The sequence below is a fragment of the Acanthochromis polyacanthus genome, chromosome 3 (genome assembly GCF_021347895.1).
Source record: "Acanthochromis polyacanthus isolate Apoly-LR-REF ecotype Palm Island chromosome 3, KAUST_Apoly_ChrSc, whole genome shotgun sequence".
Classification (NCBI taxonomy): Eukaryota; Metazoa; Chordata; class Actinopteri; family Pomacentridae; genus Acanthochromis; species Acanthochromis polyacanthus.
The window spans coordinates 3,477,324-3,499,141 of NC_067115.1; the positions used below are offsets into that span (position 1 = coordinate 3,477,324).

General features: G+C 40.1%; 3 protein-coding genes across 3 annotated transcripts; 1 reads left to right on the forward strand and 2 right to left on the reverse strand.

The window, feature by feature from the left end:
* Positions 1-449: 449 nt before the first annotated feature.
* LOC127533275 (renal glandular kallikrein-like) lies at positions 450-1,152 on the reverse strand. Its single transcript, XM_051945898.1, has 2 exons — positions 1,092-1,152; positions 450-640 (listed from the first exon to the last, which is right to left on the reverse strand). Exons 1-2 carry the CDS (start codon positions 1,150-1,152, stop codon positions 450-452), a joined length of 252 nt encoding a protein of 83 aa, XP_051801858.1.
* A 2,039-nt stretch (positions 1,153-3,191) lies between these two features.
* Positions 3,192-18,769, forward strand: si:zfos-169g10.2 (somatostatin receptor type 5). Its single transcript, XM_051945747.1, has 3 exons — positions 3,192-3,297; positions 13,678-14,528; positions 15,735-18,769. Exons 2-3 carry the CDS (start codon positions 13,743-13,745, stop codon positions 16,347-16,349), a joined length of 1,401 nt encoding a protein of 466 aa, XP_051801707.1. The 5' UTR covers positions 3,192-3,297; positions 13,678-13,742; the 3' UTR covers positions 16,350-18,769.
* A 74-nt stretch (positions 18,770-18,843) lies between these two features.
* On the reverse strand, positions 18,844-21,553 carry LOC127533220 (protein CutA homolog). The gene is made up of 6 exons (XM_051945756.1): positions 21,488-21,553; positions 21,188-21,336; positions 20,934-20,993; positions 20,752-20,797; positions 19,346-19,395; positions 18,844-19,185 (listed from the first exon to the last, which is right to left on the reverse strand). Exons 1-6 carry the CDS (start codon positions 21,548-21,550, stop codon positions 19,086-19,088), a joined length of 468 nt encoding a protein of 155 aa, XP_051801716.1. The 5' UTR covers positions 21,551-21,553; the 3' UTR covers positions 18,844-19,085.
* Positions 21,554-21,818: the final 265 nt, after the last annotated feature.

Below are 21,818 nucleotides of genomic sequence, written 5' to 3' on the forward strand. Positions count from 1 at the left end.
GCCTCAGACAATATTCAAAGCTCATGTTTTCTGCCATATGTATCACTCCTCTTGTGTTAATAAATGCAAACCTTTAACACAGAATATTAACAAAACTTAACTCACTCTTCAGGCTTCTTTTTGCATGCATCGTCGTCAGCCAGAGGTGCAAGGTATTTCTGGTTAGTAATGGCTTTCTCTAACTTCAGGAGCATGATGTCATGGTTGTCATTGTGGTGTTTTCTGTCGATCACTCGGAGCACTTCTCGTTCTGAATCTGGATGCACTTTTACAAATGCATACCTGGAAGGAAGATTTTGAAAAACATACATAAATCTTGTCATGCTTGTAGATAATTAGCTGCATTTATTTTCAACCACGTAATCACAGACTTCAAGCAATTTAAGTTTATGCTTTGTAGAGTTCAGAATAAATAAATCATGAAAAATGTAAGAAAAAGTACACTTTTCTCACGTTGTAGCATTCTCGCAGTGAGCTGCAGTCAGAACCCACTGTGGTTTTATCAGAGAGCCACCACAATAAATATGCTTTCCATCAGCCTTCTTAGACAGTGCAACATGGTACAGACGCTTATCATCGTCACAATTTTTCCCACCGTAAATTCTCTTCTGCAGGTCCACCACTGCGCTCCCTGCAACACCTGAAAGAGAAAGACATCCACCAGGTGACTTTGAGCAAAATGGCTTTTAGTTTATAACACAGATTAAACAGGTGAGTGTCCAGCAGAGATCCCAACACTTATTTATTATACTGGAAGAAAGACCTGAATAATATTTATTATAATATTTATTATCACTTAATGGCAAAATGATCAGCTGCATTATTCATTACATCCCATTTGGGTTGTTTGGCAGCCAGAAATAAAGTGGAGATATTACAATCGTAATTAGTTCATCTCTGGTGATTACATGCAACCAAGACCTGTATGAATACATTTGATGTTAACCTCCCTTCTAAGTCATCTACTTAAAGAGACAGTTTACCATTCCATTCAGCTTAATGCATTAAGTTCTTTTTTCCTAATATACTGACACATTCACAGAAGCACTGATAGACTGAGAAGGTTAATAACAGCATCGTCTACTGGATACAAAATTTAACAGAGTACCCACCAACCCACAGGAGAAGGAGAAGAAAGGTGAGACGAGCCATCTCTGTCACTGATCCTCCAATGACTGAACTACAGTAACAGCGGTGCCTTTTTAAATGTGTTCACGTTGTCCTATTGGTCTACGAGCCACCAATACCCTCATGAAAGTTTATCAAAGCAACTCCATTGGACATGAAACTCTATGCAAAGTTTTGAAGGCTTATCAAATGTACCCTGCCCTACAATGTATGAATTTTTTTTTTCTGTAGTTGTATGAAGTTGTCAAGATCAAGATTTACTTGTTCTGTCAGTAAGTGAAAGTATAGTACTTCTTTCTTTTATGTTACAGTGATGCTGCTGGATTTCAATGGATCAGTTGTTTCTAAATTATATTTCATGGATCACAATTTGTCATACATCACTTCTTTATGCACTTTTATATGTTTTTAAATGTTAAACAGAGTTGGTAGATCTCAGTTAAAATATAATAGAATGGTGACCACAGTTGCCAGTATTGAACTGTAATTTACAGAAAAAAATCTTACAGTGACTAGGGTATGGTCTGTGTACACATTTACAGTACATATTGTCAGACTTAGTTTCAAAGGTACACTCAGGAACAAAAGTTTACATACACAAAGACCATGTGTGTCATGGCAGCCTTGACTTTCCAATGACTCCTATAACTCTGAATTTTCTGCGATAGACAATGCATCTTCTTGAAATATGACAAAATCTGCTGCAACAAAAATATACACACAGCAACTTAAATGATCAGTTCTGGTGATTCCAAAAAAAATGTGTTGATCCAATTTTCTTGGTGGCTTGACCTCTTAATCTCTCACAAGTGATTATGAATAACTACAGCTGCTGACTTCTTTGAGAAAATTTAAATCGAGCCCATTTGAAATACTGAATAGACTCAGCCACTGCCACCATCAGGAGGAAAACACAAGTCACAACCTACTGCTGAGAGACAATTTATCAGGAAGGTCAAGAGTCAACCAAGAATCACCAAAAAACAGATCTGCAGACACGGCACCGTAAAGCTCAAGTGAAGTTTTCTCCTGATCACACAGACAAAGAAAAATGCTTTTTATGTCTCTAGAAGACCTCTATGGTGAGCTGAAGCAAAAACTGGGTAATTTGGCCACAATAATAATAATAATAATAATAATAATAATACATTTTAGTTATAGGCGCCTTTGAGAACACTCAGGTCACTGTACAGAGGAAACACAGATAAAACACATTCAAATGTACAGTATAAAACGCACAAATTTTTTAAAAATTTAAGAGAAGAAAATTTGGCAATTTTCAAACAACAGAAATAGAAGGAAAGAAGGTAAAAGTAAGTAGGCTTGTTTGATCAGGTGGGTTTTGAGGTTGGATTTAAAGTCTCAGTCTCTCTCAGTCTCAATGATTGCAAAGATGTTTAAAGGAGAGATGGTGAGGCTTTTAACCCCAACAACACCAAGCTTACTGCCAAGCATGGTGGTGGTAGTATTATGCTCTGGAGATGTTTTTTTTACTAGGGGAACTATTGCTTCAAAATTTCTGTCATATTTTAGAAGACCTTTAAAAAAAATCTATAAAAGAAATAAAATGTACCATTGTTTTTGTTTTTGTTTGTTTGATTTCAGTTTTGATTTTGTGACAAAGATGCATGTGTTTCAGTGATTCCCTCCTAGATAATAAAGTGTTACAGGAGACTGCTCTGGTATACCTGGTCTGCACAGGTGGATGTAAACCTTTGTTCATGACTGTAATTACATCCTTCGTCTGCTCAACTTCTGCAAATATTTATTGGTGTAAAATCTTCTGGTGATTGGTTTGGAAACATTTATCTCATAAGCTGATTTGCAGCTACATACTTCACCATAGTTTTGGTTTCTGAGAGAGGAGACCCTGCAGTTGGGGCTCCAGGTCCTCTAGAGGGAGCAGAAATAAAATAAACAGGTTTTTCCAACCCATCAGTAATTCTCTCCAGAATCAGTGTTAGAGTAAAGGGGAGGTGGTGAGATGGTGACAGCTGGAGTGCGTTTCGCCAATGAGGGTCCTGGCAGTGTGCGCGCAGGGATGGAGGGTGGAGGCTCATCATGCGCTCTGAGCGCACAGACGCAGCTCTGCGACCACCGCGACAGTCTGTGACATGTAATGAGAGCAGGACTACACGGCGCTGGTGAAAACCCACTGAGTGGATGCTGGTAAGGACATTCTTTGTGTCTTTATCAAAACTGTGATGGCTGCCTCTGCTGTGTGTTCTGTCTCGCTCATTTTAATTTCAAACTGTCAGACAATGATACTGAACTAACTGATGGCGACGAAATGAGACGTTGAGTTATGTTAATCACTTAGTAAAATTTTTCCTCTAGCCGTTTGCTTATCAGGACAGAGCCAAACTGTCTTTTACTGGCACACATCTAGATCACAGCAGAATGAGTTTTATGGTGTGATTAGACATCGTATTGTAATAAACTTCCGCACACATTTTAATAACAGGTGCTGGAGTCCGTACACTTTCATTTGAATTTTACACAGAGGTATTTGTATTCATATATCTGAGAGAAACATTGTTACTCTCTGGATAACTTTATGTGAAATCTATTTTATTTCACTATTAAACAATATGTCAGACATTGCTTTGTTTGGATAGGATTAGTTTTAGTCATGCTGCTGATCAAAAAATGAAGAAAATTTCCCTTCACATTTTCTGCCACTCCTGTGTAAATAAGTCATTGTACACCTGAGAAAAAGCAAATGGAGATGAAGTAATACTGTGGTTTTCGGGGCCCCAAGATAATTTCAGGGGTCACAAAGGGACCTTTTCCTTATATATCACTGGACGGGGACTCTAAAAATCATTTAACTTCAACAGTCTGTGCAGGAAAAATCCTCCCTCATGTCCACATTTATGACAGTTAGTTGCATTGAGGGATCACAAGCTACAAATGTTGGGAATCACTAAAAGCAAAGGACCAGAAGAAGGAGTGGAGAGATGGATAAAAGCTGGGGAAAAAGGAAGGAAAGGTAAATATGAGAGGCAAGAAGCAGAGAGAGAGAAGAGGGAAAGAAAACTGTTTAACTGTAAGAGTTAATAAAAGAGGAGAGAAATGAAACAAGAAGAGGTGAAGAAAGGAGAAGAGGTATAAAGAGGGCAGGAGGGAAGATGGGAGAGGGAATAAAGAGAAGTGGAAGGAGGGAATCGTGTATCATAAAATCCCCTCCACTCCTGCCTGATAAGAAACCAGCTGCAGTGCTCGCTGTTGATCCAGTGTTTAAATTTCCCCAATCTTTTATCTGTTTGAGCTTGCACCTGTAATTGGAGGCACACTGCTGAAATTAATGGACTGCAGTGAAACAGAAAAGAATACTCAGCCTCCCATGACCCTTTTTTTCTCTCTGCTTCTCTCACAGTCTGCTGGGGGAAACGTGAGCTTTTTATTTAATTGGTCCACTCTGCTGCTTTCAAAGCTTTTTAGTGTGTTCTGTTCATCTGGACAATTTGGCATGAATTCATACGGTCTGCCGGTGTTCTGCATGCTGTGTGGGAGGAGGACATAATCGCTGCTAATATTGAGTTTAGGAGGACGGTGGTATAGCATGTCAACAGGAATACACTCGAAAGTAGCGTATACCTTCCCAAAAATCCACTTTATGTACACTGTGGATGCTGTAAAGTCTCTAATCCCTCATTCAGGGCTAAATGACTCATGTGACTGTGTGAATGTGAGCCCTGTATGTTTATCCACGTGTCTACGCATATGTGCAAACTATATTCAAAACGGTTCTGTGACGTTCGTTTGTCTTGTCTTTATCTGCATGTGGAGCTTGTGAAAGTATTGATCAGCATCCGGCCAATCTGTGAGCTCTCATCATTGGTCTTAGTGAGACGTGTAAAGGCAGATATGTGGATCTAAACCCTGCAAATCCGTTAATTGAACAGCAAGAGAGGAAGGAGACTGCCTCAGGGAATAAGACTGATGGACAAACAATTAACTGATGGTGTATCTCTGTTCCACTGATGTTCTCTTGTTCTAAAAAAAAAAAGATTCTATCATCTGTCAGCTAAATAAAAAGTGTATACATACATGTAATCTCAGACAACCAAAAATGCACTAGCATTGGATACATTGATCAGCCATAACATTAAAACCACCGACAGGTAGAGACAGTAACACTGATCATTATGTTCCAACTGAATGTTCTGCTGGGAAACCTTGGGTCCTGCATTCATATGGATGTAACATCCACCTAAACACTGCTGCAGGCCAAGCACTGTCCTCCAACAACAGCGGCCTCCTCCGACCATACAAAAATTGGTGTTAAACTTGACTCCAAACCCAATCCAAACACATCTAATGCTGAGGTTAACATTTGCACCAGAGTCAGAATGATCAGCAGAGGACAAACTCTTCAACACAGAGGACCGGAAGTAACAAAGGCCAATTAGTGGTAAACAACTTAGGGAATATATCTGAATTTTGCAACATAATGTTTTAAAACGACATGTCAATTCCCTATCTGACACCACAGAACACCCTCAAGCTGTAATGTGTCCATGAACCATTTTTGCCAGCATGAGGGGGGAACTCTAAAATATCAACCAGGTGGTTTGGACATTGTGGCAGATCAGTGTATTTATCAGTTTCCTCTTCATATGGCGGCATATGGTGAAAATTCACTGATGCAGGAGTGGATTTCAGCCTCCAGTGTGGGAATGCTTATCCAAAAGGCAACTGTGTGTGTCTGTACTCATATTTTCCATTATCAGGGGCACAACTGTGCTTGGCAGTTGTGGTTTTGCGTAGCATCATCATCAGATGTGATGATCAGGTGTTTTCACTGTGGAAAATATGTAGGTGGAGAAATAAAACCTGCTTTTCTGTTCAGATCTTGATTTTAACTGCCTGCTTGGACTTCAAACTTTGGTTGTCTTGCTTCTCCTTGACAGTGGCAAGTAAGCAATACTTTAAACCCCATTTGTACATTGTCTAATTGACTGTTTTGAGTATTAATAGCAGCAGCCCTGTCTCTCCATGCTACACTCAGTGGTGGCCAGTCAGTCTCCCCTGGGTGCCCTGACATTCCACATCACACCCCACATAACCTCGAGTCCTTACCTCCTACAGTCACTGCTTCCTCTGTTGCATTTCTTAAATTTGCAGATAAAGTGGGTGAAGCTCTTTAAGCTACTCTTTAAAAATGAAAGTGTAAAAACAAAAACCAGTTGCACGTATCGAGCGTAACAGCAATCAGTGGCCCTTTGAGCAGTCAGGATGAATTCATTTGTTTTAATGGTGACCTTGTGGCCTCTTAATATAATGAGCAGCTTGTTTGTGTGAAGTGGCATCACTCAGGATTTCAGTGAGGAGAAAACATCTCTCCATCCCCACTATCAACCTTGTAATCATGAAGAGGCCTCTCCTACACAGTCAACAATGCTGTCAGTAGAACAGCACCGCTTTCAGGAAAGTCAGCTGTTGAAATTCATTCAAAGGCATGTTTACCATCTCTCATGAGGTCCTCTGTCTGTGTGAGAGGTTAATCGGCACTGCAATGTGACAGAGGTTAAAGCTCAATTGAGGCTTGGTTTTAAATCAGAAATGGTGTCTGAAAATGTGTCATTTCAGTGAAGTCACAGCTGTAGCAGTATGGGAACTGATTTTTAAAAGGTGCCCGTTAGGAAATGTATTGTTTAGACATCAGTTACTAAATTGTTGAGTTTGAATGTAGGTTGTGTTGCTGAAGCTCACAGCAGGTAGAAAGAATTCCAAAAACACCACAGAATATCCACTATTATTGTGTTCCAAACACTTGTCGCTTCATCTGTAAATCTCTGAATACGATGTATCTTTGGAGGTATGAGTACATGTCGGCTTTTCACCAAAGTCCTGTGACAATAATTGTTTCAGAAAGTATCCGTTTTTTTTCCTATCTGACCAGGACTCACCTTTTCTACAATCTCATTCATACAAATAAGACATTTGCTTTGTCCATTTCATATGCAAACCACGAAGCTGATACTGTTACAAATCGACTCCGCCTCACTCACTTTGCATAGAGCTCAATCAGATGGAGCTCTGACACAGGAGCTATTCATGTCCAGTCTTTGTTCATATAAGGTGAATGAGTGCTTAGTAATTTAATAATAAAAAGGATTAGGAAAGAAAAAAATGCTGACAGCTTGTGGACCGTTTTTGATCGTTTAATAGCCATGCTAGTATTGGATTATGCTTATTCTTACCCTGACTGTTTACACTTTAATCCTTTTGCTTCAGCAAGTGAGTAAATATCTCCAGTTTAAATCCCATCTGACTAAATACAGACCATTTGGAGTAGAACAAATAAACTGCAAGTGTAGATGTTCAAGACTAATTTTAAAGCCACTTTGTACAAAACTAGAGGAGATGCAAGAGACATTATCACAAACAGAAGATGTTTTCTCATTTCTGAAATTCAAACCTGTACGTTTTACATTTATCAGCTGGAAGTGAGACCAAGAGTAAGGAGGGTTAAACTACAATAGTGAAGTTGTGAGTATTAGGGCTATTTAACCTTTTTTAGTAGAATAACGGAGGAACTTTTTTTTAAATAAGCGTGAAAAAATAAAACATGACATATTGAAACATCTATTATGAAATTTCAAGTCTCATTTTTTAACAAATGTTGAGCTAGACTTTCTCCATGCCTGTATTGTGAGATGTGAATATTTACCTTGGAGTATATTTCAGGTTAAAACAACAATCTAGACTCTGGTAGTTATGTCCCATCTTGGGTTTTGACTTGGGCAAATATGCAGTCCTATCTCTTGAAGAATGTGTTCATATATAACTAAGCTGCCTTCTCCCAGATAACATTTTTTTATCAACATTTTACAAATATTTTCCTTTGAAACAATCTTCAGTCGTTGCAGCTAAATGTGTTGCTTTACCATTGCTTCATTTCATTCCATCAATCATACATTAGACATGGAGGGACTTGTCACCCTGGAGGAGAAGCTCTACACATGTCTGTAAAAGCATGTACTTTAACCGAAACCATGACACTAAACATCAAGTGAAAAAACAACTTGAGTCTAAAAATAATGATCCCATAGATGAGAGCTCAGTTTCCTGGGGGAAAACTCTGTGCCGGGCTTTTGCCTCCACCTCCTATAGCAGACTTTGTGGCTCTTTTAAACTGGAAGCATTTCTTCATAGTCTCTTTCTTTCAAAATGTGAAACAAAATGCAGTTTGACAACAGAAACATCTGTTTGAAAGGCAAGATTGCAATCTGCTTGGTTGTTGGGACCGTCGCTTCACAGCTGGAAGATCCCTGGTTCACGTCCCAGGCTGGGTCTGGGATCTTTCTGTGTGGAGTTTGCATGTTCTCCCTGTGCAGCGTGGGCTCTCCAGCTTCCTCCCACAGCTCTTTCCTTCTTTTTGGACTGTAGGTGGAAGCAGGAGTACCTGGAGAAAACCCACGTTGCACATGGAGAAAATGCAAACTCAGTGCAGAAAGATCCCGGGAAGGCTGAGATGCAAATCAGGAATCAGCAGTACTAACTACTGAGCTGTCCAAAAACATGCTGAGGTTAACTGGTGATTCTAAATTGTCCGTAGGTGTGAATGTGAGTGTGCTTGTTCTCTGCGTAGCTCTGTGATAGACTGGTGACCTGTCCAGGTGTCTCCTGCCTTCGCCCTGAGTCAGCTGGGATAAACTCCAGCCCCCCGTGGCCCTAATGAGGATTAAACGGTGTACAGATAATGGATGGATGGATGAGTAATTTAACTAACATCAGCTTGTAAATAATATGAAACTGGCCACATAAATTTTTCCCTGACATCTCTCAACTGGTATCTACACTCAGCAGACGCACAGGGAACAGATTCTGCATACACACATTCACAAAAGCATATATCACACACCCCTGTGCCCTCACACACAGTGTCCATTGTTGCTTTTGTACGTGAATGTAAAGACCACTGACTCTTCAATCAGCATTCATTCAGGCCCACGTTTATCTCTTTGATTTGTTCTGTTCAGGGTCTTTTAAGCCTCGTCTTGACCTCACATTACCATAGCAACGTCTCCCAGAACGTTTTTGTCAGAGCTGGCCACACAATGGCAGACAAAAGAGGTAATGCATTTTAGACAGGAAGATTGTCGGTCTGGTCTCATTGTGTTTATCGGACATTACGGGGGCGGCTGTTGCAAGGGTGAAGTCAAGTTGGCAAGTTGGCTCATCGCATCCATTCAGAGGCTATCTGCCGATGTGTAAGGGAGTGCTCGTCTTCAGTGGGACATTTAGTGACTGTATAGATTTAGTAAAAAGCATTTTAGTGGAGCTGTAACCACATAGGATTTACAAAAGGATACGAGTGTGGTGCAGTTAATACCAGCTGCTACACTGTGTCCTTCAGGGTGCAGCTGTTATGATTAAAGAAGAAATATTGATTTTTAGAATTGTCTTGAGCCTTTTGTGTTGGCTCCTTTATGTTATGCAACTTTTTTTTTTCTTTTTTACAAATGTGGTAGTTAAAAAAAAGAATGAATCTATGTTTTAACCGTGGGTATAGACTCTGTAACTGAATATGTCATATTTTTATATGTAACTGGGGTTGGACTTTTTAAGAGCTCAGGAAATGCATTGCGTTAGTCACAATGCTGGATTAGAATGTTGTTTACACAGAAAATACAGGCCATACAATCATTCAGAATGCATTATTACAGAACCAGGTTATGAACCAGATTAAGGTCCTTGCAGTACACACAAATCTCTGTATCTTGGACGCCCATGTGAGGTCTGTGTTACTTAAGTTAGAATATTCTTTCATTCACTCTGCATTTATTAAAAACAAGTCAGTCTTTTTAATAGATTGCCCACATCTTGATTGTTTGATATTTACAAATTAGTTTGCTGTTTTGACACAGAGTTGAAATACGGGATGTTGTGTTTTAGCTGATTTAAAATATTCTTACAATTCTACCTTCAGTCAATAACAATATCGATTCATTGTGGGCACTTACAATAGGCTACTTCACTTGAGCAGTGTTGCTTAATTGGTTGTGCTGCAGTGCTCCACTTAAGCTGACTTTACCTGAAAATAATCAATGAAGATTAATTGGCGCCTTTTAAAGTATTGGAGAGTTTTGTGCCTTTCTACCACGTGATTGTTGTGCAACTCTACACTGTCAAACATCATATTTTGTTTTGATGCAGCGAACAGCTATCTCATGCTTAGACCATCCGATAAAATTCCCTCTCTCTTGCTCTTTTCCCACACCTAACAGAATACTTTATTGATCCCTAAGGGGACACTCATCACATCAGCTGACTGATGCTGCTCCTCCCTCTGTTAAACCAATCAGATTTTGCCACAGCCTTTCCAATCCAATGCTGTCATTTAAAAAAAAACAAATTGTTCCTTTTTCTGCTGCAGTCAGCTGACATTTCAGTAGCAGATCGATGCAACCCTCCTCCAAGCCATTCAACTCTGGTTCTCATCAGGACCGGCATCCGTACATCCTTCCCGTAAACTCATCATCCCCTCATCGCATCCATTCAGAGGTTCAGCATTATTCTTCACCCCTGCACAACCACTACAAGTGTCTAGACTCTTTTCCGGTGGATGTTCTTGTGTAGGTCATGACATCATCACCCCCTTAAAAAGAAGACATCCCATTGGGTTTTAATCGCCAAAGACTCCACATATATTTTTTTTCCAGCTTTTGTCTCGTCTTTCCCAGTTTAAATCAATTGAACAGTTGCTCCTCACATGTTACAAAATGGATTTCAATTACAAAAAAATAACAATATTTATATATTTTCTGCATTATGTGAGTATGTGTATATATTTTGTGGTGGCTGTAGAAGTACTGAGTAGCTCAGATCACCTCACAGACACACAACAGTTATAATCCTCTGGTTTTTACATTTAATAATTGAGAGCCTGACCTCTTGTCAACTCTTACATTTGGCCTAGAAGGAGGTGTACAGTACATCTCGCTGCTCCTTTGTTTGAACAGAGGAAATGACTTTTGGGTGGTGATGTAGCTGCCCTTTGGTTGAAATGAAGCAAACATAATCACACGCCTAACATTTTCTATTTCTGTTTGTTCCAATAATGCCTGTTGAAATATTAATACTAAAAAGGTGCAAAGGAAAAGATGAAAAAAAAAGAATTACCAAACAGAGTGTCATATTCCCTATCAATATTTCTCACTTGTTTTAAACCCCTCATATTCTCTTTATCGTCTTTTCCCCCATCTCTTCCCATCATCCTCATATACGTATTAATGTAGTTAAGTCAGAGTTGTGGAGGACTGACAGGTCGGTACATTTTGTTCCTAACAGAGCACCAATTATTAGCCATGGCTGCGAGGGATGAGGGTGTGCCTGCGTGTGGCATGGTGGTTATTAAGAAGTCGTGATGGCTTCATAAACAAGACTTGTACTAATGGAACTAAATGCTCTATGTTTCTGTTCCAGCGCTGGCTTGTTTTTGTTGTGACGGAAGAAGGGTTGTTTAGTTTATTAGTAGTTAGTATTCGTCAGGCTGCCGGGTTGAGATCGGACCAAACTTTTTGAACTTTTGGTCACATCATCAACCTCCGCACCAGTTTCTAAAAGAACAAACTGTCAATGTGTCAGTGTCCATGCATGTGATTTCTTATCCTTTCTCTCCCTTCTTGTTAAAAATGGTATTTACCCCATTTTAAATGCATGTATAATATATAATCCATTCTTTTTCTTGGTGAAAGTAGGGAGTAGTTGTAGTAGTTTCGCATTTTTTGAAATACACGACTCACTTTGTTGCTGACAGGAAGATGAGAACATTGATGGAATCTGTACATTAGCCTAGTATAGCAGAAAGACAGAAAGCAAGGGGAGAGAACTACCAGTTTATACATTTGCCTACCAGATACCATCCATCAATCCAGTCTATCCCAGCTGACTTAGGGAGACAGCAGGGGACACCCTGGACAGGTCACCAGTCTGTCACAGGGCTACATATACAGACACAAAAATCACACTCACATTCACACCTACGGGCAATTTAGATTTACCAATTAACCTGAGCATGTTTTTGGACTGTGGGAGGAAGTTGGAGAACCCAGAGAAAGCCCATGCATGTACAGGAAGAACATGCAAACTCCATGCAGAAAGATCCCAGGAAGACCAGGACTCGAACTGGGGATCTTCTACATGCAAGGTCAAAGTACTAGTCACCAAGCCCTTCGACCAAATACCCTCTAAGTATATTCATTAAGAAGTTGTATCTGACATAAGACAAAATGCAAATATAACCATTCAAGGGAGCTGACAGTAAAGATATATGAGAAAGTGAGGCTAGAGACAAGAGGACTGTGGCCATACTTAAAACCTGTTTTCAGTGTCTTACCATTTTTACTGCCTTATAATCTTTAACTACCACTTAGCACTTCTGTCAGTTGCCTGACACTGATTCCATCTAAGATACTGTCCAGCAATAAACCCCACAAACCGTAGCTCCTTGTGTTTAAACTTTTCTAGAGTCAACTCACCATTTCTAACAGGTTACTGGGGAGCTTTAGAGATGTTGTTCAGCGGAATTGATTTACTCAGCAAGGCAAGCTGTCCCCTTGTCTCCAGTCTTTACACTAGGCTACCTTCAGAGATGGACATACAGTGCATATAAAAAGCATCATGATGTGGGGATGTTTGTTGGCAGCAGACCCTAGAAGGCTTGTACAGGTAGAGAGGAATATGAATGCAGCAATGTATAGCGAACTCCTGGAGGACAACCTGATGCAGTCTGCAAGAGAACTGTGACTTGGGAAAAGACTTGTTTTCCAGCAAAACAGTGTCCCATAGAATACAGCCAAAGGTACACGGAAATGGCTTAAAGACAACAAAGTGAATTCTGGAGCCGCCGAGACAGAGCTCAGATCTCAATCTAAGCGGAAATTTGTGGCTGGACTTGATAAGGCTGTTTTCTTATGATCTCCTTGCAGCCCGACAGTTTTGCAAAGAAGAATGGGGTGAAACTGCAGGATCCAGATGTACCAGGCTGATTAAGACCTAGCAACACAGGCTGAATGCTGTAATTGCAGACAATGGTGCATCCACTAGATACCAGGCTTCAGTCAAAGATGTCAAATGTGGAACAACTTCGAAACCAATGGGTGACATCACAGTCACTACGTCTGTCTTATACCGTCTCTGGCTATAGATTTATCTTGCATGGATATGAGAATGCAAATATTATTGATCTAACCTTTGCCAACAGAGCAAAAAGTCATTCCTTTAAATTGTCACAAATTAAACAAACATGATGCAGCTCTACTGAGGTTCAGTAAAGACATTATTCTACTCTGGAAAGAACCTGACTGTCTGTTTCTCATTCCAATGTGTCTTTTTGCTAAGCTATGCTAATTGCCTCCTTGTTTCCGTCCCCTAACAATTCTAAGAATCTTTCACTTCAACTCTGTCAAAGTTTTGACTAAAAAATAGTAATTGTAGTTCGTCAAATGTCAGTCTACACCTTTATTGTATGAAGCCCTTCAGATTGCCTCTGTGCATGAAATGTACAAAATTTACTGATGTTGCTTTTCTTTGTAGGTCTGCTGACCTGTCACTGATTGGATCTCGCCAACGTCTGGAGTCTCACATGCCTTAACACCACAATGGAGCTCATCCAGGCCACACAGGTTTCTTTGCTGCCTCAGGAAGCCCCTACAGCTGTCTGGAGTAACAACTCTGTTCCCCCCTACTCCCATTTCCTGCTTCTGTCCACTACCTCTGAACCACTTCTCAGTCTCAACCCAGCCAATGGTTCTTTACTCTTTAACGCCACTTGCCCAAACTGCACTAAAACTAAACCTGGATCCCTCCCTGGTCTGGCTGGAATCTTCATCCCTCTTATTTATGGGATAGTCTGTGTTGTTGGTTTGGTGGGGAACACTCTGGTTATCCATGTTGTCGTCAACTACACTAAGAATGAGTCAGTCACAAACATCTACATCCTCAATCTAGCCATTGCAGATGAGCTTTTTATGCTGGGTCTGCCCTTCTTGGCAGCGCAGAACGCTTTGCTCTCGTGGCCCTTTGGATCTCTAATGTGCCGTGTGGTCATGACAGTGGACGCCATCAACCAGTTTACCAGCATCTTCTGTCTGACTGTGATGTCAGTGGACCGATACTTGGCAGTGGTGCACCCCATCCGGTCCTCTTGGTGGCGGCGCCCCCATGTGGCCAAGGCTATCAGTGGCACAGTCTGGGCAGGGTCCTTTGTGGTGGTGCTGCCAGTGGTGGTGTTTGCAGATGTGCTGAAGGATGATGGGAACTGCAGCATCGTGTGGCCTGAACCAGCAGAAGTGTGGAAGACTTCTTTTATTGTGTACACATGCACTGTTGGCTTCTTCTGCCCCCTGCTGGTCATCTGCCTGTGCTACCTGCTGATCGTCGTCAAGGTACAGCAACACATACTGTGTATATGGTTACATTTATACAATTACATTTATTATTAACTGAGTTGGGAAGTGCTAGGAGCTCCTATTTTGATTTGGAATTGTTTTTTCATTCAATTTTTTGTAATAATTTCAATTATAAATGACTACCACTTTTAATTATTTCCAGCATGTTTCCCTGCAATCAGTTTCCTTCTTTTATTTTTGGCTTGGCAGATGGCTTAGATACTATAATACCTAATGTCCCAGGGAAATAAGAGGGATCATCATTTCAGAATGTTTCATTGTTGAATTTGTTAAGTAAACTCAGTGTCATAGTTGCTGAATTAATCCCAAACTGATCCTCAGTCCACATGGAATCGCATTTCAGCTGTTTGCCAACAGCATAAACTTTATCCTCTTCCTGCTGTTAGTGGCGCACATCACAAACGTTTAAGCTCTGTAACTAGTTCCCAGCAGTTGTGTCCCTTAAGAATCTTGGTTAACTTCTCCAGTTAGTTTGAACATAAACAGGCTTATGCCTTTAAGAACCAGATATTTAAACAGCTGTCTGTTTTTATTGTGTTCAGTGCTGTTGTTGATCGATATGGTCACGTCAGTGCAGCGTGAATCACATCAAATTGACTGTGAGAAAACAAACAAAAAAAGACTTTAAAAAGCGATGATAACTCCTCTCCCTTTGGAAGATTATTGCACAACACTGTCTCATTTTTAATTTTGCAAAAAAAGTCTGTTTTTTCCTATTCACATTGAAATCCTTCTAAATGAAGCTGCAATGCAGAGAAGCATTTTGAACAGTTTTCATCATGAACTCAGTGAACACACTGGTACATGCTATTATCCCATATAATTGGACTGTTCTGATGATATTACTAATAGTCCCAGAGGGTGCTTGTACCAAAGCAAAATACGTAGTGATAATGGAGAAGCGCCCTGTTCCAGGTATAGGTTGTTCTGAGGAGAAAAATGAGATTTCAATAGTTTTGTATTAAAAAGTTCTGCTCTACAGTTGTCTGTACTTTGTGTAATATTTAAACAATCAGTTCAATCAAGAGGCAAAAAAGCAGTGTCTTTCCAGCCATATCATCAGAAACAATAGCAAGATGCTAATTGGAAAAACAAAGTGTGTTCTTTTCTTTTCATTTGGGTGCGCTGGCTTATTACTTGTAAAATTGTGTTTTTAAAATTAATTCATCTTGTCTTTCAAAGGTGCGAAGTGTTGGGAAACGGGCACAGGCCACATCATCCAGACGCAGGAAGTCTGAGCGTAAAATCACCAGGATGGTGGTCGTTGTTGTGGCCGTGTTTGTCTTCTGCTGGCTACCGTTCTATGCGCTCAACATCCTCAACCTCCTCGTGGTCCTGCCTGGAGACTTCAGGGGACTGTACTTTTTTGTTGTCGTGCTTTCTTATGCGAACAGCTGTGCCAACCCCATACTGTACGGATTTCTGTCTGACAACTTCAAGAGGGGCTTCAGGAAGGCCCTGTGCCGCACTTCACGCAGGGTGAAAAGCAACGACAGGGCCGGCACTGAGGTGCAGCGACCCACAGAGGAGTGGGGCGGCATTGTGCTCCAACCGCAACAAAGTGAGGGAGCCACCAGTGTGCACAGGAAAAACTCTGGTGAAGAAGAGGAGGAAATCAATGGAACAGAAGGAGCCATGCAGCTGGCAGAGATATGCAAAACGTCACACAATGGAAACCAAAATGGAGTAAGAGAGGCCTCAAGGACCCAGGTGGTGCAGAGGGGGAAGTCTGAGCTGGGTACTGGCTCTGACGAATTCTTGGATCAAAACTCTGTGCTTGATATCAGCTATCTGTAAGAGAATGTTTGCAGTGGATGACGGTACCTGCTTCTTATGAGGAGTGACTGCATTACAATGTGCAAGTCTGTGAAGTTGCTGTGTATCATGTAACAGTCTGCCAGTATCAATGCAAGTCGCTTTGCAATGGTTTGAGTGTAAAAACAATTTAAAAGCAGGCACCATTTTAACCATGTTGAGCTGAACCCTAGGGAAAGCTGACAGAAGGCAAGAACACATAAAGAAAACACTACACCTTGGAAAGTGGATGAATGCAGTTATTGTCAGAAACAGTATTTTTAGTCTCAGTTTATCACCCTCAATCTTGAGAATGAGAATGTTCTGCTAGCTGTGGTTCCTTAAAATTGTCAGAAGTCTAGATTTGACACCAAAAAGGCCACCAGAGACTGGTGTCACCATGTAAACTTTGGTGGTTAGGGCTTCAATCACTGCACAGGGCTCCAGATTGCAAACAAGTGTGAATGTATGATGATAATGAAAAACTTTTGCTATGTCTCCTACCAGCATGGGTAGCTACTGCTTTAGTCACAGTGGTGGAAAGGAGGACTTTTCAGTCCCTTCCTGATGCATAAAACAAGCTATTAAGCTATTGTGTGTGCCATAAATAAAGCAGTGTGCAGCTGGTCTTTATAAAAAACAAGTCGAAGAAAAGAGGATTTGACTCAGGCGTAACCAGCTGAGAGAGTTGGTCGCACCAGTGGAGGTCTGCTTTATCATCAGTGTTGCTTTGATATCTCGTACGTAAATTGCTAATGCACGTCCCAGTGGGAGATAACATGACTAATGACTATTGTGAAATGAAAAATGTCAGCTGTGTTTGCTTTTGAAAGAGGAAAACAGAACACAAAGGTAGTTGGTTTTCACAGACGCACTTTTATGCAGCAGCAGCTACGAATGTCTGAATATACGTCGATTTTACTTATTGCTGTAGGTCAAAGTGATGCTTTCCTCCTTTTAAAGCTCCTGTTTAGACACTGAATAAACCCCTAAACCTCACCTCTAAAATGGTATATTAGGAAGTTTCCGTTACATCAAAATAATTTTATCCTGTCTCCAAACAGTTTAAATGTAACTACATTGTTGCTTCATTTAGAATCTGTAGATCTATGAAATCTCCACCTCTTTCTCCACCCATTTCTCCCCCACTGAGCATGACCACACCAGCTCACATATAATTGTGCTCAAACACTGTTACATTATGACAAGCTGTAATATTGGAGTTATCCAGCTGTACATGTTTGAATCGGAAAACAATTCCAAGACTGACGACACAGAAAGCCCGAGCCCAAGGATTGTTCCCTCTGGTTTGTCTTATACGAAACCCCATCTGTCTGAATCTGTGTTTTTGAGACCTTCATCAGTACACTGCAGTTTCAAAAAGGAATGCGATGGCATTGGCTGCTTTTTTCCCTTGTGATGTGTCTTGTAGTGCACAAAATAAAGCAGGGTTAACAAGGTTCAAAAGCTGATTTCCACCAGAGGAAGTCTCTAAGGTTAACCAACAGCTGCTTGCTTTGGCTCATACCTGTGACAAATGTGCAATAATACTTTTTAAATAGGTATACCTCAGTTAAAATCTCTGTGATTTTCTTTCTGCTTTAAATGTGTAGCGAGTCTGAACTGGATTTGAAAAAAATGTGTTTGTTTCTCTAAATTTTCGCCAAATTTTCTATCAAATAATTTACAACCTCACACATATTAAACAGAACATCAGATGAAGAGAAGAACTGATATTTAAATATTGACACACCATAGACAATTACCTTTTCTGCATTGATTAATAGAGGTTTTTTTTTAGGCAGAGAAGAAAATTCACTACTCTTTAGCAGGGATATTTTCTTGTAGTACTCTCTACTTTAGGTGTCGTGAGACAACATGATGGTCCAGGCAATGTAAAGAAACTAGATGATGGTAGTAATCAGTAAAGGTGTGTTGTAATGTATTGCAAATTCTGTATTTCCTGTATTTAAGGCTTATAGACTTAGGTCAAACCCCTGACTGTCAAGCTATTTTGCAAGAGCACCTTGTTCTTTTTGTTTTTTTCCTCAGTATTATGATGTTGTATTGTCAGCCATGTTGTCAGAGCTTTGGTGAAGTACCAAAGCCAAGTGTAATCTGCTGGCAGTGGGCTAAATAAATGTTTACAGGTGATATTGGTAAGTAATTCAAAGTGAAATAAAACCTAGTGTTGTATGCAATCATGTCAGTTGAACTACTGCATAATACTCCAGTTTGTAATATGTACATGAATGTAACTGTTGTCACGTGTTCACCAAGAAATACTTGAAACCAATGAAAAACACTCTTCTGCCTTCTTTCAAACCACTGCCCTTCCTAAAGAAATAAGAATTTTAATGATGTTTGTTCACTTTAAACACTTTCAGGTTCCAACAAGACTAAAGCAGATTGCGGCGCTCATCTCTGAAACCGACAGACCAACGCTGCCCTCTAGAGGTAAAAACACTACAGTATGAAATCACAGCAAAAAGAGGAGGATGTTAGAAAATGTTTTTTTTATTCATTTCAAAAAAATAAAGTCACACAATGGGGAACCTTGTACTACCCAGCTTTTATGCAGTTACCAATGGTACAGATTTGGATGGCAGCGTTCACAATATGTCTAATGTGTTGAAACACTGGGTGTGTGTTTTAAAACAAATTTCACAGTAATTTCAGATGCAATTTTACATCCATCCATTGATCTGTTCATTCTTCCACTCATCAGTCAGTCCACCCTTACTCAGGTACAATGTCTCCTATCCACTTCAGGTAGGGCGGGTTGCCCTGGTCAATAGGCAGGCTGATGACTTCAGCCACCTCATAAGGATGGTTAGAACTGGAGAGGACAATAGAAGTTACGAGTCAACCGAGTGCACAGACAGAGCAGGTAAAAATGAGTCTTCAACTCACACTCATCCACTGCAGAAAGGTGATCAATATAATGCCATTAAGCTGAAGTAAGGTGTATTTTGGCAAAAGATAAAAATGAAACTTACCGGACGTATTCGGCAAGAGCAGGCACCTTGGAACTTCTCGTTTTGATCATCTAGATGAGGAGAGAATTCATCAGACACTTGATGATTCACATTCTGAGTTTTAGGACATTAATGCTCATGACTTTTGACAGGTCTGATCCTCGAAGTCTGTCTCGACCCCCTTCTGCTCAATCACCTTTCCAAGCGATGCACACGATGGACGAGCAAGCTAGCATTGGCCACAGTTCAAAACAGTGTGACGTGTGAGTGAAGATATAACATCATGTTACCATTACATAATCTGTCACTGTGACCTCATTGAATCTCAGCAGACATATGATGTCATCAGCGACCTAACCCTAACCCTGTATAAAATTTAACAAGTGAAATGGACAAAAGATATAAGAATTTGAAACTAAGTAGTATATAACAATCTTTTCTGAAATCAAAGCATTTAAGGTTTCCAAACTTAATGAGCCTTGACATCACTAACGTACCACTGTGGAAAGCTACAGTCCACAAAGAGCAGTACTGCCATTAATTTCTGTCTCTTCACGCACTTTTAACAATCAATTGTAAGTTTAAGGACAGTCAGTGTGTACAAGCCATTTACTGAAACACCACTCATTGCTGAGAATGTGAGCTTCAGGGCTGACTCATTCAACAGAGAGTAAATAAAGAGGAGGGATGCCAGATTCTCCGCAGACAGCTCATCTTTTTACACACTTCTATTTACACATCTTGTTAATATCTGTTATAAGCCAAGAAATTAAAAAGTGTAGCCCTTCTATAGTCTTATTTGTTTAAGGTTGGTTCAGTTGTTGTCCTAAGTCTTTTATGTCTAAAACTGTGCAACTGTGTGTAAATTATTTAGAAAAGAATAAAAAAAAGTATTTTTTAAATCGGTGACACTGTTGCTAAACTTGCACTATTATCTACAGTTGCCAGAGGCAGTCACACGTCCTCCCTTTCTGCACACTTTACTGCATCATAAATTAGTTTTAAATGAATGTAAATGTTCTTTCTCCCATCTTTCCACAGTCAATAACATATGACAAAAAAAACAAGCATTTTATGCAAATTTATGAAAACAAAACCCTTAAATCTTCAACTTATGAAAGTATTTTGATCCTTAATTCAGTATTTTGTAGAAGTGTCCATTACAGCTGTGCATGCTTTGGACACTTTGTTCAGCCAATCCTTTCAAGAACCTCCTCTAATCAATCATATTAATGAAATTAATAAAAGAAAAATCCTGTGGTCCATGTAATGGCATTAATAGTAACAGAGGTAGCTGTCGCCACAACAAGTAAGTTGGAATAGTACTAGCAGTGATCATACTTGCTCCATCGTTGTAAAAATAGGATTTAGCTGCATTTCAAATTAAATTTCACAGTGGACAATTACAAGAATTGGTCAGCACTCACCAGAAGCACTTCACTGTCCTCCTCAATCTTCCCCTGCCATTCATATCTGAAAACAACATGATTTCAGATGTAAAGCCGAAGTAGCGCATTTCAAATTCTGCTAAAAACAACCTGTGAATACCGAGATAACCGACACAGTCCAGTATAACATTACGCTGAAAAGTGGCCATGTCAGAACTTACATAGATTTAATTGCTGGGACAACGTTGACACAAGCAGCTAGCTTTCTTTCCACAATACCCCTATGAGATAGAAGAACAAAATGAATCAAACACAACTGAAAAAAACTGTCAAAAATGCTGAACCCTTTTGACTTCAAATGAATTCTAATCAAGCAGGACATCACACTTTCACTTTGTCAATTATTCTATAGAGATGTTAAAAAGATCAACAACAATAATCTAAAAAAAGACAACCGTCTTGCTGAATAAACCACCTGGCCAAATCTTTAGCAACTGTGTCGTTTGGACAGGTGACGAAGGCGGCACAGTGTGTGCCCGACGTGTACGTCTCAGATGCCATGGAGAACGCCCTCAGTCCAACAGTCCTCAGCACTTGGAACATAAACACACTCAGCAGTATTGTCTGGAAGGAGAGACCACATGAGAAGATTAAACCCAACCCACAACAGGGCAACAACGGGTACGAATGACATTAAAACAAGGCATGGAATTTAACAAACATGCACAAACATCCCCACATGAAATAAAGCTTTGAGTCAGAGGCATGCACTCACCAAAATCAAAGCTTTAAAGGATCCACCTTGCAGCGTCTCAGCACTGAGCAGTCCAATGCGCATTGCCTAAGCCAGCGAAACACACAATGGTTAGTCAGTAGATTCAAGCATGGCTACAGAGGGACACAGATGTAAGGAAGCATGTTTGTTTGGTGCAGACCACTGTAAAAACCACATTAGCATTTTTACATTTGTTCTGTAACTCATGAATTACCCATATCATAGTCACCTTCAGAACAATCACAATAAAATCTTTCAGTCTGCTGTGTCGGGCATGTATACTGATGTTTAAAAAAAAGCAAAACTACAGAACCTGAAAGTGATAAGGGAG